The sequence below is a fragment of the Coenobita brevimanus genome, chromosome 86 (assembly GCF_032717465.1).
Source record: "Coenobita brevimanus isolate Jiangsu-jjx chromosome 86, ASM3271746v2, whole genome shotgun sequence".
NCBI lineage: Eukaryota > Metazoa > Arthropoda > Malacostraca > Decapoda > Coenobitidae > Coenobita > Coenobita brevimanus.
Window position 1 is genome coordinate 25174869 of NC_137039.1, and position 21786 is coordinate 25196654.

The 21786-nt window shown below is 43.3% G+C and overlaps 1 protein-coding gene across 1 annotated transcript in view; it reads right to left on the bottom strand.

Annotated features, from left to right (window-relative positions):
- The window catches only part of LOC145410739 (uncharacterized), a 256684-nt gene that overhangs the window by 113500 nt on the left and 121398 nt on the right, over positions 1-21786 (bottom strand). Inside the window, exon 5 of the mRNA XM_080280844.1 lies at positions 4219-4330. Coding sequence (XP_080136970.1) covers positions 4219-4330 — 112 coding nt within the window. The remainder of the gene's footprint in view (positions 1-4218; positions 4331-21786) is intronic.

The window sequence follows — 21786 nt, forward strand, 5'->3', positions numbered from 1 at the left end:
GTTAATGAGAGAGAAGGTGACTCCCAGAGTGATGTTACAGTGAATGGAGAGACTGGAATTAGTGAGAGAGTTCAAATACCTGGGTACAGTGATAGAAAAGAGGAGAAAATGTCCAAAAGAAGTGGAAAGTAGAGTAACACAAGGATGAAAAGTAGCTGGTGCTATGAAGCCCTTGATGAGAAACAGAAGCTTGAGTGTTGCAGCTGTGCGAGGCTTACATGAAGAAGTGTTAGTGCCAACCTTAACATATGGATGTGAGACTATGGTGTGGCATGAAAATGAAAAGTCAAGAGTGACAGCAGTGGAGATGGGACTGCTGAGGAATGTATGTGGAGTACAGAGAGTGGATAGGATACAAAATAATGTGATTCGTGAGAGATGTGGAGTCAGGAAGTCTGTGGACACCAGAATCGAAGACAGTGTACTGAGATGGTACAATCATGTGGAGAGAATGGATAACAACAGTGTGGTGAAAAAGGTATATCTGAGTGAATCTGAAGGAGGAGGGAAGCGAGGTAGGCTAAGGAGAAGGTGGAAGGATATGGTGAATAAGTGTGTGAGGAAGAGAGGTACCGTATGGAAGTCGGTGGGGCTACAGGACTGACAAGCGAGCGAGCTGGCTGGATGAATGTTGTTAAAAGTGCATGATCAGGGATTTGGCACCCCTTTTAACATAAAAGCGTCCGGATTGCCTCTATGAGATACATTTATGTGAAACTACAGAATGTGGTGAATGTTTTTGGCATATCAGATAAAGCCAGGATTTGGGAGGTTTGAATGATGAGTGAATGGAAGTGTGGCCCATTGGACTGGGCAAACTTAGGCTGTCTGGACATTGCTACTCCTCATCCTGCCATAGAGTGGGAAAGGAGGTCTGGATGATGATAACTAACCTTTAAATACTATCTATCTATCTATGTATTGCCAGATGCCTTAATCCCTTATACGGGGTGGCCACAAACAAATTGCCTCCACGTCTTCCTGTCCCCCACCATATCATTGCCCTGCTCCCAATTCACACACCCCTCTCTCATATACCTCTCCACTCCATCCCTCCATCTCATCCTTGGCCTTCCCCTCCCTCTCTTCCCCTCCACCTCACTCACATACACTCTCCTTGTCAGTCTCTCACTCTCCATCCTCTCTACATGGCCAAACCACTTCAACGTGTTTCTCCTAATGCTTCCTATCACATCCACATTCACACCACAATGCTCCTTCACATCCTCATTTGTCAGTCTGTCTCTCCATGTGACTCCACAGGCTCCTCTCAAATAACTCATTTCCACTGCTCTCACTCTTGACTTGTGTCCCTTCAACAACGTCCAAGCATCACTTCAATACGTCAGAGTTGGTATCACAATACTGTCATGTAATAACTTTTTCACTTCCATGCTCACTTCCGTTTCTTATCACTGCTTTCAAGGAACCAACAATCTTTCTTCCTTATTGTACCCTTTCAAGCACTTCACCCTCCAAACTTCCATCCTTACTCATCACACTACCCAAGTACTCAAATGTATTCACATTTTCCATTTCCTCACCATCCAACCTCACTGTACATTCACTGACTTCACCTCTCTCGAAGACCATAACTTTACTCTTCCCTACATTCACCTTTAAACTCCGTTTCTTAGCACTCTCCCAAACTCATCCACCAAGCCTTGTAGCTCCCCTTCATCTCCACTTAACAACACAGTATCATCTGCAAACAACAGTACAGGGAATTTCCAAACACTGCCCTCTCTCATTAGGGCCACTCCAACATCCACTGCTCTACCTTGTATCTCTTTTATAACCCCATCCATATACAGCCTGAACAACCATGGAGACATGCCACATCCCTGTTTCAACCCAACCTTCAAATAGAAAAACTCACTCAGTTCATTATCCACACATGCTGTAACCTTAGCACCCTCATACATACTGTTCACAACATTCAACAACTTCCCATCTACTCCATATATTCTTAATACTTTCCACAATCCTTGTCTATCCACCCTGTCATATGATTTCTCCAAATCCATGAAGGCCACATACAACTTCTTTCCCTTCTCTAGACACTTTTCCACTAAAGATCTAAGAATGAATATCTGATCTACACAACCTCTTCCCTGCCTAAAGCCTTCCTGTTCTTCTCTAACTAATTCCTCTGTTATTTCCCTAACTCTGTCAATAAGTATCCTACCGTGTACTTTTCCTATTACTCTAAGAAGACAAATGCCCCTATGATTACAACACACTTCTTTTTCCCCTTTCCCTTTGCACAAGGGAATAATCATACCTGACTTCCAATCATCCGGGACTTTGCATTCCTCTCAGGCCAATCTGCACATCTTCCACATCCATTCTACTACTATCTCTCCCCCAAGCTTCAGCATTTCACCACACATTTCATCAATTCCTAAGGCTCTGCCCATTTTAAATACCTGTATAAAAGTACCTGTATAATAAAATATGCAAAATTTAATCCATGTAAATACTGCGTACACGAACAAAAAACACTGCAACAATGCTTAGCTTACTCTGCCACTGAACTTCATAATAACAGGGCTGTTTGGAAACAGGGTGTCCTCTTCTCTTCCTATCACAATGACACTGTCAACCTCTGAACATCAAACATTAATAATGCACTTTAACAATGCACTTGCACACTGGCAGCTTTATGTTTGCCTCTGAACATCAAACATTAACAAAGCACTATCACACTGGCAGCTTTAAGTTTGCCTATGGACATCAAATATTAACAAAGCATAATTAAATGATAAAAATTTAACAAGTGCAATCAGCATTGCCATGCAATACACAGTCCTCTACCGGATGAAAACCATATACATGTCATTGGCCTTGGGAGCAGGTTGCTGACTGCCCTGCACGACACACCATTATGGCATGGGAAGCGACAATGTGAAGTTATATCAAAATCTGTCATGTACGTGGAAGTTATAGAGAGGACACAAATGTAGGTATGGCCATTAACATGAAAGCACCCAACCTTGTGAGCCCCAAGTGTGACCTTGACCTTGGGAGTAGATAGCTAGTTGTTGCACGCGACACACCGTCGTCATATGGGGAAAAATTGTGCTAAGTTATATCAAGATCTGTCCATGCATGTGGAAGTTACATTTCGGACACGAAATTGCAGACGGACTGATGTACTGACGAAACTACACAAACCTGTAGTCCCTGACCGGTTTCACTGGTAAGGGACTAACAAGTTTGACCTTGACCTTTGAAGTAGATGGCTGGCTGTTGCGTGCGACACATCATCATAGTATGGAGAACAACTGTGTGAAGTTTTATCAAGATCTGTCCATGCATGTGGAAGTTACAGAGTGGACACGAAATTGCAGATGACCTTGTTTGAGCCCCAAGTGTGACCTTGACCTTTGGAGCAGATGGCTGGTTGTTGCGAACGAGACACCGTCATGGTATGGGGAGCAACTGTGTGAAGTTATATCAAAATCTGTCCATGCATGTGGAGGTTACAGAGCTGACACGAAATTGCAGATGGACTGATGTGCTGATGGAACCATGCAAACCTATAAGACCCCGACCAGTTTCACCAGTAGGGGAATAATAAAAACACAGTCATTTACCCCGTAACATATAAGGTAATGTGAAAACATCCAGCGTTATGTCATGGCAACACTGCACACACACTTAAGCATGTGTCTGCCTCTCAATGTAGCTGTACTTTATCAGCTGCAATTTGGGTTAACTTTGTTCTCCGCCAAAGATACCTTTTTACTTATGTTTATTTTGTTGTTTTTATAGGACACTAAATGTACCTCAGACAGCTCACCATCCACTGCTCTCTCTCTCTCTCTCTCTATTGTTGAGCTTCATGAAGCCTTTGCGGTACAGTACTTAACAGATTCACTTGCTGGTCACTTGACATATTTCCAGAGAATCCATGTTAAAATGTCATCATTATCTTATAAATAACTATCTGAAAGGGCTTTTCTTGACGCAAAACTTTCCGACTAAGAGATATTCACATCATCACCGAGGTAATTCACATCATCACTGAGGTAATTAACCTATAGGACATCATGGGGGCAGCTACTTACCTGCAGTCAGAAGGTCTGCTTGGGCTGGTGGACAGGGGATGAATAACAACAACAACTATTCCCAAGGATTTGGTCACACATCCGACAGGTGAACCAGAAAGGTAATGAAACCAAATGTGTTTTCAGTATTAATATCGTCACTGACCTTGGCAAAGGAGTATCGAGATCCCTCATAAAGATTGATATGACTCCTCTCCCTGATCACCATGTGTACATTCTTGCTGCCAACAATTATGTAGAAGTGACCATCAATATATCTGAAAATTAAATAATCTAAATAGGAAGCCAAGATGCCATTATGATACTCAATAAAAACTGTACATCATTGCCTAGAGAATGATGAACATGGTGGTTTTAGGAATGGTTAGGGGAGGGACAAAGAGGGAGATGAGAAGGGATGAAGAGATTTGTTGGATGCAAGTGGTGTAAACAATGAAACAAGTCCAAATGGGGAAAACTCAAAGAACTGATGGAGTGTGTGGTGAAATGCTGAATCGTGGAGGAGAGATAGTAGTAGAATGGATATGGAGGATGTGCATAGTGGCCTGGGAGAAAGGTAGCACCCTGGATGACTGGAAGTCAGTTACAATTATTATTCCCCTGTACAAATGAAAAAGGAAAAAAGAAGTGTGTGGTAATCATAGGGGCATTTGTTATCTTTGTGTAATAGGAAAAGTATATGGTTGGATACCTACAGAGAGTTTGGGAAACAAAGGAATTAGTTGGAGAAGAAGAACAGGGAGGTTTCAGGAAGGGAAGAGGTTGTGTAGTACAGATATGCATACTATGGTGTTTGGTGGAAATGTTTCTAAATAAGAGAAAGTTGTATGCTGCCTTCATGGATCTGGTGAATGCACAGAAAACGTATGTCAAAGTGGACAGACAGGGACCGTGGAAAATATAAAAAAAATATCTGGAGCAAATGGGAAACTGCTGAATGCCGTGAAGGGTATGTATGAGGATGCTAAGACTGCAGTGCTTGTGGATGGTGAAATGAGGGACTTTTTCTACCTCAAAGTTGGACGGACACACGGATGTGTCATGTCTCCACAGCTGTTCAATTTCTATATGGATGGAATTATAAAAGAAAAACAAGGTATGGCAGTGGATGCTGGAGCAGCCCTAATGAGAACAGGCAGCATTTGGAAACTTCCTGTTTTGTTGTTTCCAGGTGATACTGAATTGTTAAGTAAAGACAAAGGGGAACTGCTAGGCTTGGTGAATGAGTCTGAGAGAGTAGGTAAGAAATGGAATCTAGAGGTGAATGGAGAGAAGAGTAAAACTGTGGTCTTAAGGGAAATGAAGTCACTGAATGCACAATAAAGCTGGATAGTGAGGTAATGGAAAATATGAATAAATTTAAGATATGGGTAGTATGACGAGTAAGGATGGGAGTTCGGAGGATGAAGTGCTTGATAGGGTACAGCAGGAAAGAAAGGCTGCTAGTTCACTGAAAGCAGAGATAAGAAAGATGGAAGAGCATGGAAGTAAAAAAAAATCGCTGCATGACAGTACTGTGATCACCACTCTAATGTATGGAAGCGAAGCTTGGACCCTGTTGGAAGGACACAAATCAAGTGTGACAGCAATGGAAATAAGTTATGTGAGAGAAGCATGTGGAGTTACATGGGGAGACAAACTGACAAATGAGGATGCAAAGGAGTGTTGTGGTGTGGATGTGAAAGAATGCATTAGAAGAAATACACTAAGGTGGTTTGGCCATGTGGAGAGGGTGGAAAGTGAGAGAATAACTAGGAGGGCATATTTGAGTGAGGTGGAGGGGGGGAGAGGGAAGGGGAGACCAAGGATGGGATGGAGGGATGGAGCAGATAGATATATGAGGGAGGGGTGTAAGTTGGAAGGAGGGCAGCAAAATGGCAGGGAACATGGCGACATGGAGGTGATCTGTTTGTGGTCACCCCTTATGGGATTAAGGCATCTGCCTATAGTTAGACAGACAGATAGGGGATGTATGTATCCAACATATGCATTAAGACAGTGAAAAGCACATGAGAAGGAATGAAGGTATTTATGGCATATATGGGGCACGAAAAAGTATCTGACTATGATGGACAACTGTTGAATGCTGTTGTTTTTTAATGATGATGGTGTAGCAAGTGTAAAAACAAGTGGATGTTTAAGGAAGTGGTTCAGTATCAGTATTGGTATGAGACATGGATATGTGATATCCCCATGGCAGTTGCTGTTGTTATGGCCCCATGCTTATTTGAACATGAACCTGGTAGACTGCAAGCCAAAGCTACCCTTCTCAGCAGCCTATAATCCTCCTTTGAGGGGACAGGAAAGGAGTTATGACGCATTTGAATAACCAGAGTGCAGAGCTGTCCAGTTATATCTATGCCACCATGTAAGGGCATCTTTCTCCAGCATGCGCATATTGCTATTATACGAGTACCTCACTGGAGTAAATTTGAATGAGCCATAATCAAAATCATGAAAACAGTGGATAAGATATGGAATTTTGGACACACAGCACCTTCAATGTTTCTCCATGGAGTCCCTCATAGTGCAGAACTGTTTATGATGCTGCTCCATGGAAGAACTAAAAATAAATAAATAAAATAAAAATCAGAGGTGGAGGTGCTCACCATCCACTCACTCGATGTAGTGTTGCTATGGGTGTCTGCCTTTTCCTTCCATCCTTCCTTCCTCTTCTGTCTTTTTTCCTTCATTCTTTCCTCTTCCTTCTGCCTATGGGTGACTCTACACTGAGTGACAAGCCAAATGGTTTCCTGTACACCAGGAAAACATTTACTATGCTGGGTGGTAACCATACAACCAAATTATGATGCCTGGTAGTTTAGTGAATAATTAAGGTGCTCTAATCAGATTGAGTCGGTGCAGGTTTATATCCAAGGGGTGGTTGGTGTTTATTACTCATGTAATGCCATTCAGCGATGAGTAAGGCTGGTCACTCTCATCTGAAATGTCAGGACCAACTTGCCCAGCCCTGGGCTCCTATGCTCTTCATGGGGCAACATAGGACTGGATGATGGACTGATGGATGGAATAAATAAATAAATAAAATATAAACAAATAAAGTCTTATCTTCATTTTTTTTGCTTTACTGCAACATCCACTCACTTGATATAGTCCTGCCAGCTTCTTCCTTCACCTTTATCATTCTTTTACTGTGTCTGTCCTCTTCTCTACCTGTTTTTCCTATCTTTCCTGTCACTTTTTATTACTCTTCTTACTCTTTTTTTCTTCTCACACTGAGTGAGAAGCATAATGGTTTCCTGTAAGCTAGGAAACCATTTACAACACTGGGTGGTAACCACATAACCAACCATAGATGTTACTTACATGTCAACAGAGGGTTAGCGGCCCTCCCCATGAAACAACTAACTCAAAATCAAACAGCCACCCCTTATGGGATTATCATAGTGGCTACAGATAGATAAATAGACGTGACAAATTCATGGTTACTTCACAGAGCTCCTCTTATGGTGGGAAACTGCATTACCTGCATGCTCATATCTAGTGTGTTGCCATATCCACAAAGACCTAAAAATATCCAGAGTTTACTGTATATGCAAATTTTCAGGAATATTTCAAGGTATGACAATGCAGAAAATGTGAGCAATTACAGCGTGCTGCCACACTTAGCCCAAGTCAGGTCAGACGTCTGTGTTTAGGCTAGTGTGTACAAAATAAAGATATCCCTTGTTTAATAAACACTGAAACAGTGGCAACAACCTCAATGACCAAAACTGATCTTTCCACTTCATGAAATTTCATAGATGTGTTCATCATACATCAACATAAATTCTACAATTGTGGTTAGTTTAATGTGATAGCATGATCATTCTGACACTGATCTTGATAAACTTTCCTATAAAACAACTATTATCAAAATAATTCTGCCTTATAATTCTGAATGACAATCATTACTTCAACAGCAGTGACAATGAACTGAATGATGTATGTAAAGAGTTGCACTGAGTATCAAACAGCTGTGGTCAACTGGGCAGGAACAGCCCACACAAAAGCAAAACATCCCATCACCACATCAAAGGGCAACATAATAATTATCATCATAATATGGTAATCTGTTCAGTATATCAATGAATGGTAATTACCAATTTCTAAGGTAGAGAGTAGGCTGTAGCACCAGTCAATCTAAGTGGTACTCCCAAGGAGGATGGGAATACTGGTGATAGGGAGACCTGCAGCTCCTGTTTCAATAGCCACCAGGATACTCTGATCATCCCCGTTTGCTCAACTATTTTAGTGTGACATGAACACAGAGAATAGGCCAGCATACTCTCCCAAACACTACTACTACTAACTACTACTCTACGTGCACATTACATACCACACAATGTACCCCACTATGTCACATGGGCTGGCACTCGCAAGGGTATTTGGCCAGAAAACTTTGCCCTCGCTACCTAGTGGCAGACCTGAGAGGTGTGGCAAAGGATCTGCCACAGTAGTTTTTAGACTAAGGCAGGATGGAGTTCATATCTATGCCAGAGGGTACACGGCATTACGATTCCCGGGCTCCCACTTCCACCCAACAAAGAGAGGCATGAACCTGGGAGTAGTGCCCAGGAGGTTGCATTATCAGTGGGTGTATAGTGGTAGGTCAGTTACAGTGCCAAGGCATGCTGGGAGGGTGTCCCTGTAGCTGTCCTGGCAGGATGCCCTGAAGCCACTGCCACAGTCATTGACCACGACTGGTGGACTATGGATCCCTGGTCCCATGCCTGGACGTGGGACTGTGCATGTAGGCAGGGCCTGTGATCCATCTCCTCCTTTTTCTACCTGACTTACGATAAAACAAAATGCAAAAGCTTTAAAACCAGGCTTCACAGCCTGCTCTCGTGGCCCATCAGTCCTCCTCCATACCATAAACCTCTACTTGTCACCACTTCGGCGCCAACATCCACTGTCCATGTTGAATACAAGCTAGGACTGTCTCATACATGGTGTAGTGGTATTAGCAGGGGTATTTTTACGACATGTTGGCAGGTCTTCTGGTAGATCAGTAAAGCCTGTTTTTTACAAACTTCAGATCCTTAAACTGTTCCATACCCCAGCAGGGATTTGAACCTGGGTCTGGTAGGACTGCAGGCCACCTCTCTACCAACTGAGCCACTGCCTCCTTCCTGCTGGGAAGGACTGTAGCTATAAGCTATTATGGCAAAGAAGGGTAGATGGGTGTGATGGTATGGGTAAGCTGGCTGAGGAGAAATAGGTGGAGTGTGTAATGAATGTAATGAGAGTAAATGAAAGGATTAAAGCAGGGAAAATATTGTTTGGTAAACTCATTATATTATTTCAGTTATACCAGTGTATGCTACACACTCTGGCTTGGATGAAGATGAAAAAGATAAAATCTGTGATGATTTGACAAGTATGCTTGGTGGTATAGGGGATGATGAAATTGTACTTTTGGATGGGGATTTAAAAGTTCATGTGAGTGTGGCAATCCAAGGATAAGAAGGGGTACATGGGGGATATTCATATGGTGCATGGAATGCACAGGGGGAAAGGATACTTTAATCTGGGGAAGCAATAAACAAGACTGCGTGTGTAACATGCATTTTAGGAAAAGACAGTTGGCTGATTACATATGAATGTGAGAGTAATAGTAGCCAGACTGATTATTTCCTGGTCAGGAGGGACGATTGGAGGGTGATTCATTTCATTTCATTTTTGAAGGCTCCAACATCCTTGAATGTGTCGGCCTTGGTCACCTAATGGTGGCTCTCCATGCTGCTCGATCTCTGGCAGCTTCCCTATTTAGTCCTTATCCCTGAAGTCACACTCAATGACTTCGTCCCAGGTCTTTTTCAGTTTACCTCTTGCTACCCTATCCCTAACATTAACACTTCTCACTTCTTGCACCCAATTATCATCCCCCATCCTCTCCACATGCCCAAACCATCTTTATCTACCTTTCCTCATCACAACACCAATACACTCCTGTCCCATCCTACCTTTCAACTCTTACATCGTAAACCTAGCCCCCCCCCCCAGGCCTCACACTCAGGGATGCACTGCACATCCACCTAATTATTGTCATTTCTGTAAGTGTGAGCCTGTGAATATCCTCTTCCTTTACTGCCCAGATCTCACTACCATACAGCATTACACTCCTAATACCTGCTGCATACAAAGATCTCTTAGCATGGAGGGAGAGCCCTCTTATGTCAGGAGAGGCAACAGCTCCCTGAACTTCTTCCAACAACTCCTCACTCGAGCCACAGAGCTAGCCCCAGCCCCACCTCCAATACATAATATGTCTCCCAAATAACAAAACTCTTCCACACACTCAAGAGACTCAAGAGGATGTTAATCCTTTCATGCTTGGCAATCTCCATATGCTCTCCCCAACACACCATACATATGAAATCAACGTTATCTCACAGTCTCCCTCTAATACCAATACATCTCTTATGCACCCACTTATCACAAATACTGTACAAGATGGAATTACTTCCCATGCCCTTATGGCAAATCACACATGGCCACTTCCCCTCTTCTTTGATAGTACTGTCCCCAGCCCAAGATACAGAACCATCACTTTGTTTTACCTGCATTTACTCTTGTGCCCCATACCATCTCTCCATTTCCTAAATCTTTCCTCCATCTCCCTTTAATTCTCAGCAATCAACACCAATTCAACAGCATACAACATCTCCCACGGAGTCCATTTCTGAAGTCACGTGAGAGGGTTTCAAGTACCAAATATACAACAAGGGGCTCAAGACTGACCCCTGATGCACACCAACATACACAGAAAACTCCTCACTCAAAACTCCATTCACCCATACCAGGGTGCGAGCACCCATATACATGGCCATAACCACCCTAACCAGCCACTCCTCGATCCCAAGCTTTCTCACTGCCCACTTCACCACCACTCTTGGGACTCAGTCAAAGGCTTTTTAAATAAACAAAAACAAGGTACAGTTCCCTTTTCTTTCCTATATATTTTTCTTGAACATATCAAGCAATGAATATGGCATCAGTGGTTCCTTTGCCTGGCACAAACCCAAACTGCATCTCATCAATATTCACTCTTTCTGTAATCATACCTTCTAGAGGTCTCTCCATTACCTTCATTATCTGGTCCAAAAGCTTCATGCCTCTAAAATTTCCTCTTTCCAGGGCATCACCCTTCCCCTTGTACACATTTACAGTTACAGTACACCCTTCAGTCAATTATCTGGGATAATATCTCGCATATAATTGTATTTATCAAATCAGTGACTAACCCCACTCCTCTATCTCCTGTGGCTTTCAACACTTCCACAGTCAACCCAGACACACCTGCTGCCTTCCCCACCTGCATCCTACCAATTGCCCTGCTCACAGTAGCTGCGTCAATCAAAGGCCAAGGGTCAAACATTGGATCTGCTGGCTCCAAACCTTCCCTGTCCCAGTCAAACCCCTCATTCAACAACCGGTTGTAGTGCTCTCTCTGGGTGTCTTTAATATCCCCACTGTGAAGGATGTTAAAGTTATATGGACCAAAAGAGTGTGCTGCAACACAAATTACTGATACGGATGATGATGATGATGATGATGATGATGATGATGATGATGTGAATACATGACATGGTGCTGAAGAAGTGGGTGATGAAAAGGATCTACGCACCGACGAGAAAAGTAAGGGAGTTAAAAAACCATGCAGTAAAGGATGTCTTCTATACTGAGATTAGCAGAGTGGTGGCTGAACAGGGAGCTGTTCATAGAAGCATTATAATGCAGTACAGGGCTCTCAAGAACAATCTCTTGAGAGATAATGATTCAGTGTGTGGATGGACAAGGGGCCCTCAAAGACATAAGGTAACATGGTGTTGGTGAAGAAGCTGCAGTTAAAAAGGAAAAAAAAAAAAAAAAAATTGGAAGGGAATGGAAAAAGGGTGGTAACAGAGAGGAATACTTGGCTGGCATGCACAGGGCTAGAAAAGAAGTATACAAGGCAAAATCTGACTCTTGGTGACTTTTACTGGATAGCCTAAATAATGAAGAAAGTTTTTTTTTCCTTTACACAAGGAAGAAGGAACCAAAGCCCAGAAGAGTATTCTCTCTCTCTCTCAAAAAAAAAAAAAAAAAAAAAAAAAAAAAAAAAAAAAGGAGGGCAAAATTCAAGATCCATTCATCCTGAGATGCCTGGACACATTGCATTTAAAAGACTAGAGGTCATAGGTAGTAGGAAACAGAAGGAGAAAGACTGTTCTAGAGTCGACATGTTGCATACATGAAGGACTAGGAGTAATGGTTAACTCTTGCACTAAAGAGCTGGACAGAAAAGGGATGATTTTTTTTTTTTTTTTTTTTTTTTTAAACAGAACAGAGGAAGGAAAAAACAAATGAATAAAAAATAATAATAAATCCATGCACCAGATTACTGTTGTCCGCTGTTCATAAAATATCTGTAACAGTTAGACTTGAACAGCAGCAGGTTGAAGGCTGGAGGGAAACAACTCTGAGGAAGCGAGTTCCAGAGAGATGCAGTTCGGGGAATGAAAGAATTCTGATAGGCAGAAGTTCCGCAGTATGGCTGAGTGACATTCCAGTCATGAGAGCTGCCAGCTGCCCGTGTAGCACAAGGGAAGGCATGGAGAGGTGTCACCATGGACGCAACTTCGTCTGAGCATTTGCTGTAGAAATATCTATAAAATAATGTAAGGGAGGCAACATCCCTTCTTACTTGTAGGGGAGGTAGTTTATTAGTAATAGCACGGTTATTAATAAATCTAACAGCTTTGTTCTGAATTTTGTCTACTTGTTTTAATGCAACCTCTCCACATCCGCTCCACAAGGGTGAGCAGTATTCAAGCTGAGAGCGCACATGACTCTTATAAATTATAACTAACTGCTCATCAGTGAAGAAGTTACGGACTCTGTACAATAATCCAAGTTTCTTTGAGGCGGTTTTAGCAAGTGATCTGACATGAGAGGTCCAGCTGAGGGCATTGTTAAGCGAGACGCTGAGAATTTCAATACTTTTGGAAATGGGAATATTTGTAGCATTGAAGGTAATCTACGATTCTGGCAATACCTGCCTATTAGTAAATTGTATATATTTAGTTTTACTAGCATTAAATGAGACAAGGTTGTTTTGTCCCCATTCACTGATCGTGGATAAGTCTTGATTTAAAGAGATAGCTGTACTGAGGTGAGAGTTAGAGATATCGGACTTTGCAAATGGATGTCTGAGTGTGAATGAACTATGAAGTGTTGAGTCATCTGCATATGAATGGATGGGATTGTGGGTGACATATAAGAGATCATTAATATGAACGAGGAACACGGTTGGTGCCAGAACTGATCCCTGCGGCACGCCGACATTAACTGAGTGGAAAGTGGAATATACATCATCTACTTTTACTCTTATTTTTCTATTGCTGAGATATGAGGAAATCAAAGGAACAAAAGAGTTTAGTCCATAGCAAGGGAGTTTGGACAACAGGGAACAGTGCCACACTCTGTCGAAAGCTTTAGAAATATCCAGGGCTACTGCATGAGTTTCACCATGTAGGTCAACTGATTGATGGATGGTATGAGTTAGGAGATTGAGTATGTCAATGGTGGATCTTTCTTGGTGAAAACTATCTATCTATCTATTCCCAGACGCCTCAATCCCGTTTGGGGTGGCCACAAACAAATCGCCTCCAAGTCGCCCTGTCCCCCGCCATTTCACTCCCCTGCTCCCAACTCAGACCCCCCTCTCTCATATACCTCTCCACCCCATCCCTCCATCTCATCCTCGGCCTCCCCCTCCCTCTTCCCCCCTCCACCTCACTCACATACACTCTCTTCGTCAGTCTTTCACCCTCCATCCTCTCCACATGGCCAAACCACCTCAGTGTGTTCCTCATAACGCTTCCTATCACATCCACATCCACACCACAACGCTCCTTTATATCCTCATTCGTCAGCCTGTCTCTCCACGTGACTCCACAGGCTCCTCTTAAATAACTCATTTCCACTGCTCTCACTCTTGACTTGTGTCCTTCCAACAATGTCCAAGCTTCACTTCCGTACGTTAGAGTTGGTATGGTGAAAACCATATCACTAATTAAGTTGTTGGATTCAAGATGTTTAACTATGTGCTTATTAAATACAGTTTCAAAAACCTTACCAAAAGAAGATGTAACAGCTATTGGTCTATAATCAGAGGGGTCAGAGGAGCTTCCTTTCTTTGGAACTGGGTGGATATTGGCTTCTTTCCGTGAATTAGGGAATGAAGTACGTATGCATGTCTGAATAATTTTGCAAGAAGAGAGGCAAGTTCTGGGGAACACTTTTTCAAAACAATTGGCAGGATTCCATCTGGGCCTGCAGCTTTGTTAGTAGGTAAATTGTCTAGGATGGATTTCACGTACCTTGTCTGTATCTTAAGTGGAACAATGTCGGGAGAGGCAAGTTCTAGTGCTGGGACATTCTGGTTGGCTTCCTCTAAGGTAGAATTTCTGGCAAATGTACTGGCAAAGATATCTGCTTTCCCACGCGGGTCATTTTTAATGTCGCCATCTGGAGATTTTAGTGGGGGAATGGATGATGACTTGTTAAAGTTATTATTGAAAGAACTAAGAGTTGACCAGAATATTCTATTGTCATTAGGGTTGTTAAGTAGTTTTGATGCTTGGTTTTGAAGAAAGTTTGATTTATCAAGATTTATTACAGCTTTTGCACGGTTTCTAGCAATTTTAAATTGAGAGAGTGATTCAGATGTTTTTGATTTCAAGTAATAGTTATATGCTGATGACTTTTGGGCTGTTGCTCTGGCACAGTTGCTATCAAACCATTTTGGAGAGTTCGATCTTTTAGTGAATTGTTGACTTGGTATGAATAAATCCATACCAGCTAGTATTAAATTGTAAATGTAGGACTGGGTAGAATTGACATCACTAGAGAAGAAAGACTGCCATGGAATGTCAGCAAGATAATTTCTAAATTCATCCCAGTTTGCCCTACCAAAGTGCTGGGAGATGGGTTTATGCGCCCACTGTAGTGGTGGAGGAATGCAAGTAGACAGTTCAGCGGAACAATGACCACTGACGTAGCGACAGAAAAGAGCTAGAGATGCAACAGTGTGGTGAAAAGACAGAAGTTGCAGGAAGCCAGTAACAGTAGGAGAGTTACTGAGACAAAAAGCCTTTGGCTCCAACTTGTTGAGAAGAGCTGTATGTGGAAAGCCTCCCCACACATGAAAGTTGTCCTCTACAAATGGGCAAATAAAGCCCCTGTATAAAGTCAAAAACTGTGCAGGGATAATGAAGGTAAAGAGTTGGTTAGCACACCATCTAAGGTGGCACATCAGATGAAGAGGAAAAACAGGGATATCACAGGTAAGCAGTGTGCGAAGAATAATGAAGGAAAGGTAGTGGTGGACAGTGAGGATATTAAAGGCTCCTGATGAAAGCATTATAACCGGCTGCAGAGTGAGGAGTCTGACTGGAACAGGGAAGGTTTGGAGTTAGTGGGTCCAGTGTTTGGTCCATGGCCTTTGAGTGATGCTGCTATTGTGTGCACAGCAACAGGCAAGATGTAGTAGGGGAAGGCGGCTGGTGCATCCGGGTTGGGCAACGAAATGTTGAACGCCTCAGGTTATATGAGAGTGTGGTTAGTTGCTGATTTGATAAATTCAGTTATATATGAGTGTGTTGTTCCAGATGACTGGCAGAAGAATGAGACAGTAAATATGTATAAGTGGAAAGGTGATAACCTAGAAAGAGGAAATTATAGACCCATAAAACATCTAGACCAGATAAGGAAGGTAACAGAAAAAGTCAGAAAGTATGATATGGGAACGAGTGCATACTGATGAGTTGCAGTTTGGATTAATGTCATGCAAAGGGACACTTATGTCACATTAACTGTCTGCCAGCTTCAGAAAAAATATATAGGAAAGGAAAGGGACCTGTACTTTGTTTTTCTTGATGTGGAGAAGGCCTTTGACTGAGTCCCTGGGGAGGTGGTGAAGTTTGCAAAGAGAAAGCTTGAGATCGAAAAGTGACTAATTAGAGTGGTTATAGCAAAGTATGTGAATGCTCACTCCCAGGAGAGAGTAAATGGAGACTTGAGCGACAAGTTTTCTGTGAATGTTGGCAAGCATCAGGGGTCAGACTTGAGCCACTTATTGTGTGTCATGGTGCTTGAGGCTCTCTCACGTGACTTCAGAAATGGACTCTCATTGAAGATGCTGTATGCCAATGACTTTGTAATGACTGCTGGGAATTAAAGGGAGGTGGAGGAAAGAATTAGGAAATGGAGAGACACAATGGGGCACAAGAGTTTGAAAGTAAACGCAGATAAAACAAGTGATGATATCTAGGGCTGGTGGCGGTCCTGCCAAAGCAGAGGGAGTGTGGCCATGTGCAGTTTGCCAAAAGGGTGGGGGATGTAGCTCCATCACAAACATGCACCGTTTGTGATAAGAGGAAGTATAAGACATGCTGTGATATTAAAGGTCGGCTGCAAAATAATGCTGATTTTGTGCGCGTGATGTGTAGGGGAGAGCATGTAAAGATTGTCAGGTGTGAAAGGATTGATCTTGCTGGAGAATCTGGTAAGTGTGTGGAGTTTTGTTATTTGGGTATTATGTTACGTGCTGGAGGTGGGGCTAATGCTTACTCCCTGACTAGGGTATGGAGTGGTTAGAGGAAGTTCAGGGAGCTGTTGCCTCTCCTAACACTGGTACAGCTCTCCCCCATGCTAAGTGATCTTTGTATGCAGCATCTGTCAGAAGTGTAATGCTGTCTGGTAGTTAGACTTGAGCAATAAAGGAAGAGGATATTCATTATCTCAAACATACATAAATAACACTGATTAGATGGATGTATAGTGCCTCACTGAATGCAAGGCTAGGATAGTGATGGAAGTCATAAATGACACTGATCACATGGATATTAGTGCATCACTGAATGTGAGGCCTGGGGGGGCTAGATTTGTGACTGATGTTGAGAGGAAGGATGGTAATGCATGTATTGGTGTTGTGATGAGGAGGGGTAGACTGAGATGGTTTGAACACGTTGAGAGGATGGAGGATGACAACTGGGTGCAGAAGGTAAGAAGTATGAATGTCAGGGGTAGGGCTGCAAGAAGCAGACCAAAAAAGACCTGGCATGATGTCAAAGACTGCGACCTTAGGGATATGGAACTGAACAGGCAGGTTGCCAGAGACTGAGCAGTGTGGAGAGTCGCCATTAGGTGACAAGCCCTACATACAAAAGCATGATGGGGCCTTTACATGTTGGGAGGCGCAATATCAAACGAAGAATGTGAAACTGAACGCTAACTCACGAGAACACACTGATGAAAGTAATTTTTTCTGGTTAGCACAAATTTTCGTTCAATATCGTCCCTTAAAACTGCCAGACCCATAAATTTTCATCTAACCACATGGCCTAAGGTCTCTCCTGAATGCCACATGATACGAAAGAAGGCGAAACTTTGACAACATTTGGGGGTGGGGGGCGGGAGGAAAATACCGGGGAGCTACATATCAACAAGAGGGTACCCAGCCCAACTTCTCTTTTTGTTAATGCCATTTTTAATACCACTGTTGTTTTTAATTACAACAGTTATATCTCTTTCAATGTCTTACCTGATGGTGGGTGCAAGTAGGGGTAATTTATGTGGGGTTAGGTGGTAAGAAGGGGTAACAGTGAGAGTCTTGGAAAGTTGCCAGAACACCCTGTACCATTATACATGTAAACATTTTGTCTGAGTGACGCGGATTTGAGTACCAAGGTCCTTGTCTAGTCCCTATTGCCCATGGTACTTGAGGTTTGAGTTCGTTTTCGTTTTTAAAGGCTCCAACATGCTTGCATGCGTCGGCCTTGATCACCTAATGGCGGCTCTCCACGCTGCACGATCCATTGCAGCCTCCCTGTTCAGTCCCTTAACCCTGAGGTCACACTTAATGACCTCGTACCATGTCTTCTCAGTCTACCCCTCATAACCCCATCCCCAATATTAACACTTCTCACCTCCCTCATCCAATTATCATCCCCCATCCTCTCCACATGTCCAAACTATCTCAATCTACCTCTTCTCATCACAACACCAATACACTCCAGTCCTATCCTTCCTCTCAACTCTTCCATCGTAAACCCAGCCCCTCCAGGCCTTGGACGCAGGGACGCACTGCACATCCACCTAATCATTGTCATTTCTGTACGTCTGAGCCGGCGAATATCTTTCTCCTTCACTGCCCAGGTCTCACTACCATACAGCATTACACTCCTAACACATGCTGCATACAAAGACCCCTTAGCACATAGGGAGAGTCCTCTCAACGTCAGGAGAGGCAAGAGCTCCCTGAACTTCTACCAACCACTGCTCATCCTAGCCACAGAGCTAGCTCCAGCCCCACCTCCAGTACACAACATGTCTCCCAAATAACAAAACTCTTCCACACACTCAAGAGATTCACCAGCAAGTTCAATCTTTTCACGTCTGACAATCTCCACCTGCTCACCCTGACACGCCGTACACATAAAATCAGCATTATCTAGCGGTCTACCTCTGATACCACTACATCTTTTATGCACCCATTTATCACAAACACCACACAAGATGGAATTACTTCCCACGCCCTTGTGGCAACCTGCATATGGCCACTCTCCCTCGTCTTTGACAGTACCGCCACCAACCCTAGATATCATCACTTTTGTTTTATCTGCATTTACCCTTAAGCCCTTGAGCCCCATACCATCTCTCCACTTCCTAAACTTTTCCTCCCCCTCCATTCACTCTTACCTGGGTGTGAGCACCCACATACATAGCCATAACCACCCTAACCAGCCACTCCTCCAAGCCAAGCTTTCTCATTGTCCACTTCACCCTCTCTAGGGACTCTGTCAAAGTCCTCTTCCAAATCAACAAAAACAAAATAAAGATCCATTCTCCTACCAATATATTTTTCCTGAAGCTGTCGAACAATGAATATAGCATCAGTGGTCCCCATACCTGGCATAAACCCAAACTGCATCTCATCAATATTCACTCTTTCTCTAATCATACCTTCTAAAACTCTCTCCATTACCTTCATTATCTGATCTAAAAGCTTTATACCTCTATAATTTCCTCTTTCCAGGGCATAACCCTTCCCTTTATACACATTTACAATTACACTCTTCAGCCAATCATCTGGGATAACACACACATAAATAATCCTATTTATCAGGTCAGTGACTAACCTCACCCCTATATCACCTGAGGCCTACAACATTTCGGCAGTCAACCCAGAGACACCTGCTGCCTTCCCCACTTTCATCCTGCCTATTGCCTCACTCACAGTAGCAGCATCAATCAAAGGCCAAGGGTCAGACACTGGATCTGCTGGTTCCAAACCTTCCCTGTCCCAGTCAAACTCCTCATTCAACAACCAGTTATAATGCTCTCTCCATGCATCTTTAATATCCTCACTGTTCACCACTACCCTTCCTTCATCATTCTTCACACACTGCTCACCTATAATATGCCGATTATCCCTCTTCACCTGACCTGCCACACTAAATATCATACTTTTCCTTTCCCCATGATTTAGGTTATCAAATAATAGTCTCTGTGACTCAGACTTTGCCCTGTATACTTCTCTTCTAGCCCTTCGCTTGGCAGCCAAATATTCCTCTTTGCTACCACCCTTCTTCCATTCCCGGAAAAGCCTTTTTTTCTCCTTAACCGCAGCTTCTACACCCTCATCCCACCACCAAGTTACTTTATGTCTTGGTGGTCCTCTTGTCCAACCGCATGATACATCACTAACTCTCAAGAAATTGTTCTTGAGGGCTCTGTACTGTTCATTAACGCCTCTGTCTACAGCTCCCTGTTCAGCCACCACTCTCCTCAACTCACTATAGAAGGCATCTCTTACTACTTGGTTTTTCAGCTTCCATATTTTCCTCCTAGGTAAATAAGTCCTCTTTTTCATCACTTGTTCTTTAAGCACCATATCACAAATCAATAGTTTGTGCTGATGCACACACTCCTCACTTCCTATAACACTAACATCCCTCACTAACCTCCTATCAGCCCTCCTAACCAGAAAATAATCTATCTGACTGCTGTTTCCCCCAGACTCATATGTAATTAACCTACTATCTCTTTTCCTAAAATATGTGTTGCACACAATCATGTCCGTTGCCTCCCCAAACTCGAGTATCCTTTCCCTTTCTGCATTCCTTATACCATATGCACATCCCCCATGCACTCCTTCATAACACTGTGCTGCTTCACCTACATGACCATTTAAGTCCCCTCCCAAAATCACTATCTCATCATCCCGCATACCACCCACTACATGTATTAAATCATCCCAAAATCTATCTTTCTCTGCTTCATCCAATCCTGCCTGTGGAGCATATGCCGATATAATCGCAGCTATCTTTCTACCTAACAGAATTTTCACTACCAATATCCTATCGCTTACTCTCAAAACATTCATAACATATTCCACCCATTTCTCTGCAACCATCACACCAACACCTCCATATCCGTCTGTCCCCCCCTGCCAAAACAACTTATAGCAACAGTCCTACCCAACAATCTTTCTGGCTGATCCATCCCTGTACCGGACTTCCTGCAAACACGCCACATCCACCCACCTCCTACTGAATGCCTCAACGACTTCCCCCTCTCTTCCCCTCAAACTTCCCACATTCCATGAACCCACCCTCATCCCCTTGGGTGATTTACTGTCCTCAGGCTTGCTTTGAAACTTATTTTGTTTTGTCATCTTCAGTATTAATAAAGGGGGATACACATAGCACAGGCCCCACTCACTGCACAGTCCCAGGTCCAGGCAACGGATCTGGGACCCCTAGCCCACCAGCTTACCAGTGGCTATGGTAGTGGCCTCGGGGCACCCTGCCAGGACAGCTGCAGGGACACCCTCCAAGCGCGCCTCGGCACTGCAACTATCCCGCCATTATACACCCACTGATAGGGCATCCTCCTGGGGCGCTACTCCCAGGTTCGGGCCCCTCTCTATTGGGCGGAAGCGGCAGCCTGGGAACTGCAATGCCCTGTACCCTCTAGCACAGGCCCGAGCCCCATCTCACCCTGGACCCATGATCTATGCCGGCGGAACCCCCGGCACGCCTCCCCCCAGAAGTCCGCCACTAGGTAGCGGGGGCAAAGTTTTCTGGCTGCATGCCTTGCTGGCGTCAACCCCCGTAACATAGTGGGATACATTGTGTGAAATGTAAAGTGCATGTGGTGTAGTGCCTAGATAGTTATAGGAAATGTTTGGGAGAGTATGGTGGTCTACTCTCCATGTTACTGTCACATTGAAAAGGTCAGCAAAGGGGGATGGTTAGATAGCTAGTGAAACAGGAGCTCCAGCCCTCCCTATCACCAGCATTCCCATTCCCCTCAGGAGTACTACCCTGTTCGGCCCGTGCTACAGCCTCCTCCTACAAATATATATACTGTATATATATATATATATATAGATAAATAAATAAATATATATATATATATATATATATATACAGTGGGCTCACACAGCATGCGAGTGGATGGGCGGTCCTGGTCCTCGCGCACTGTGAAATCGTGACTGTGAATACATAATCTTATGGGAATAATTACATATGGGTGGTACCCCCTCATACCTTGACATTTTTTGACCCTTAGAGACATAATAAAGGGAATAGTTTTCAGACATGTACTACAGATATAGCTACAATAACAAAAAAAATGGTCAGTCACCTTAACAACT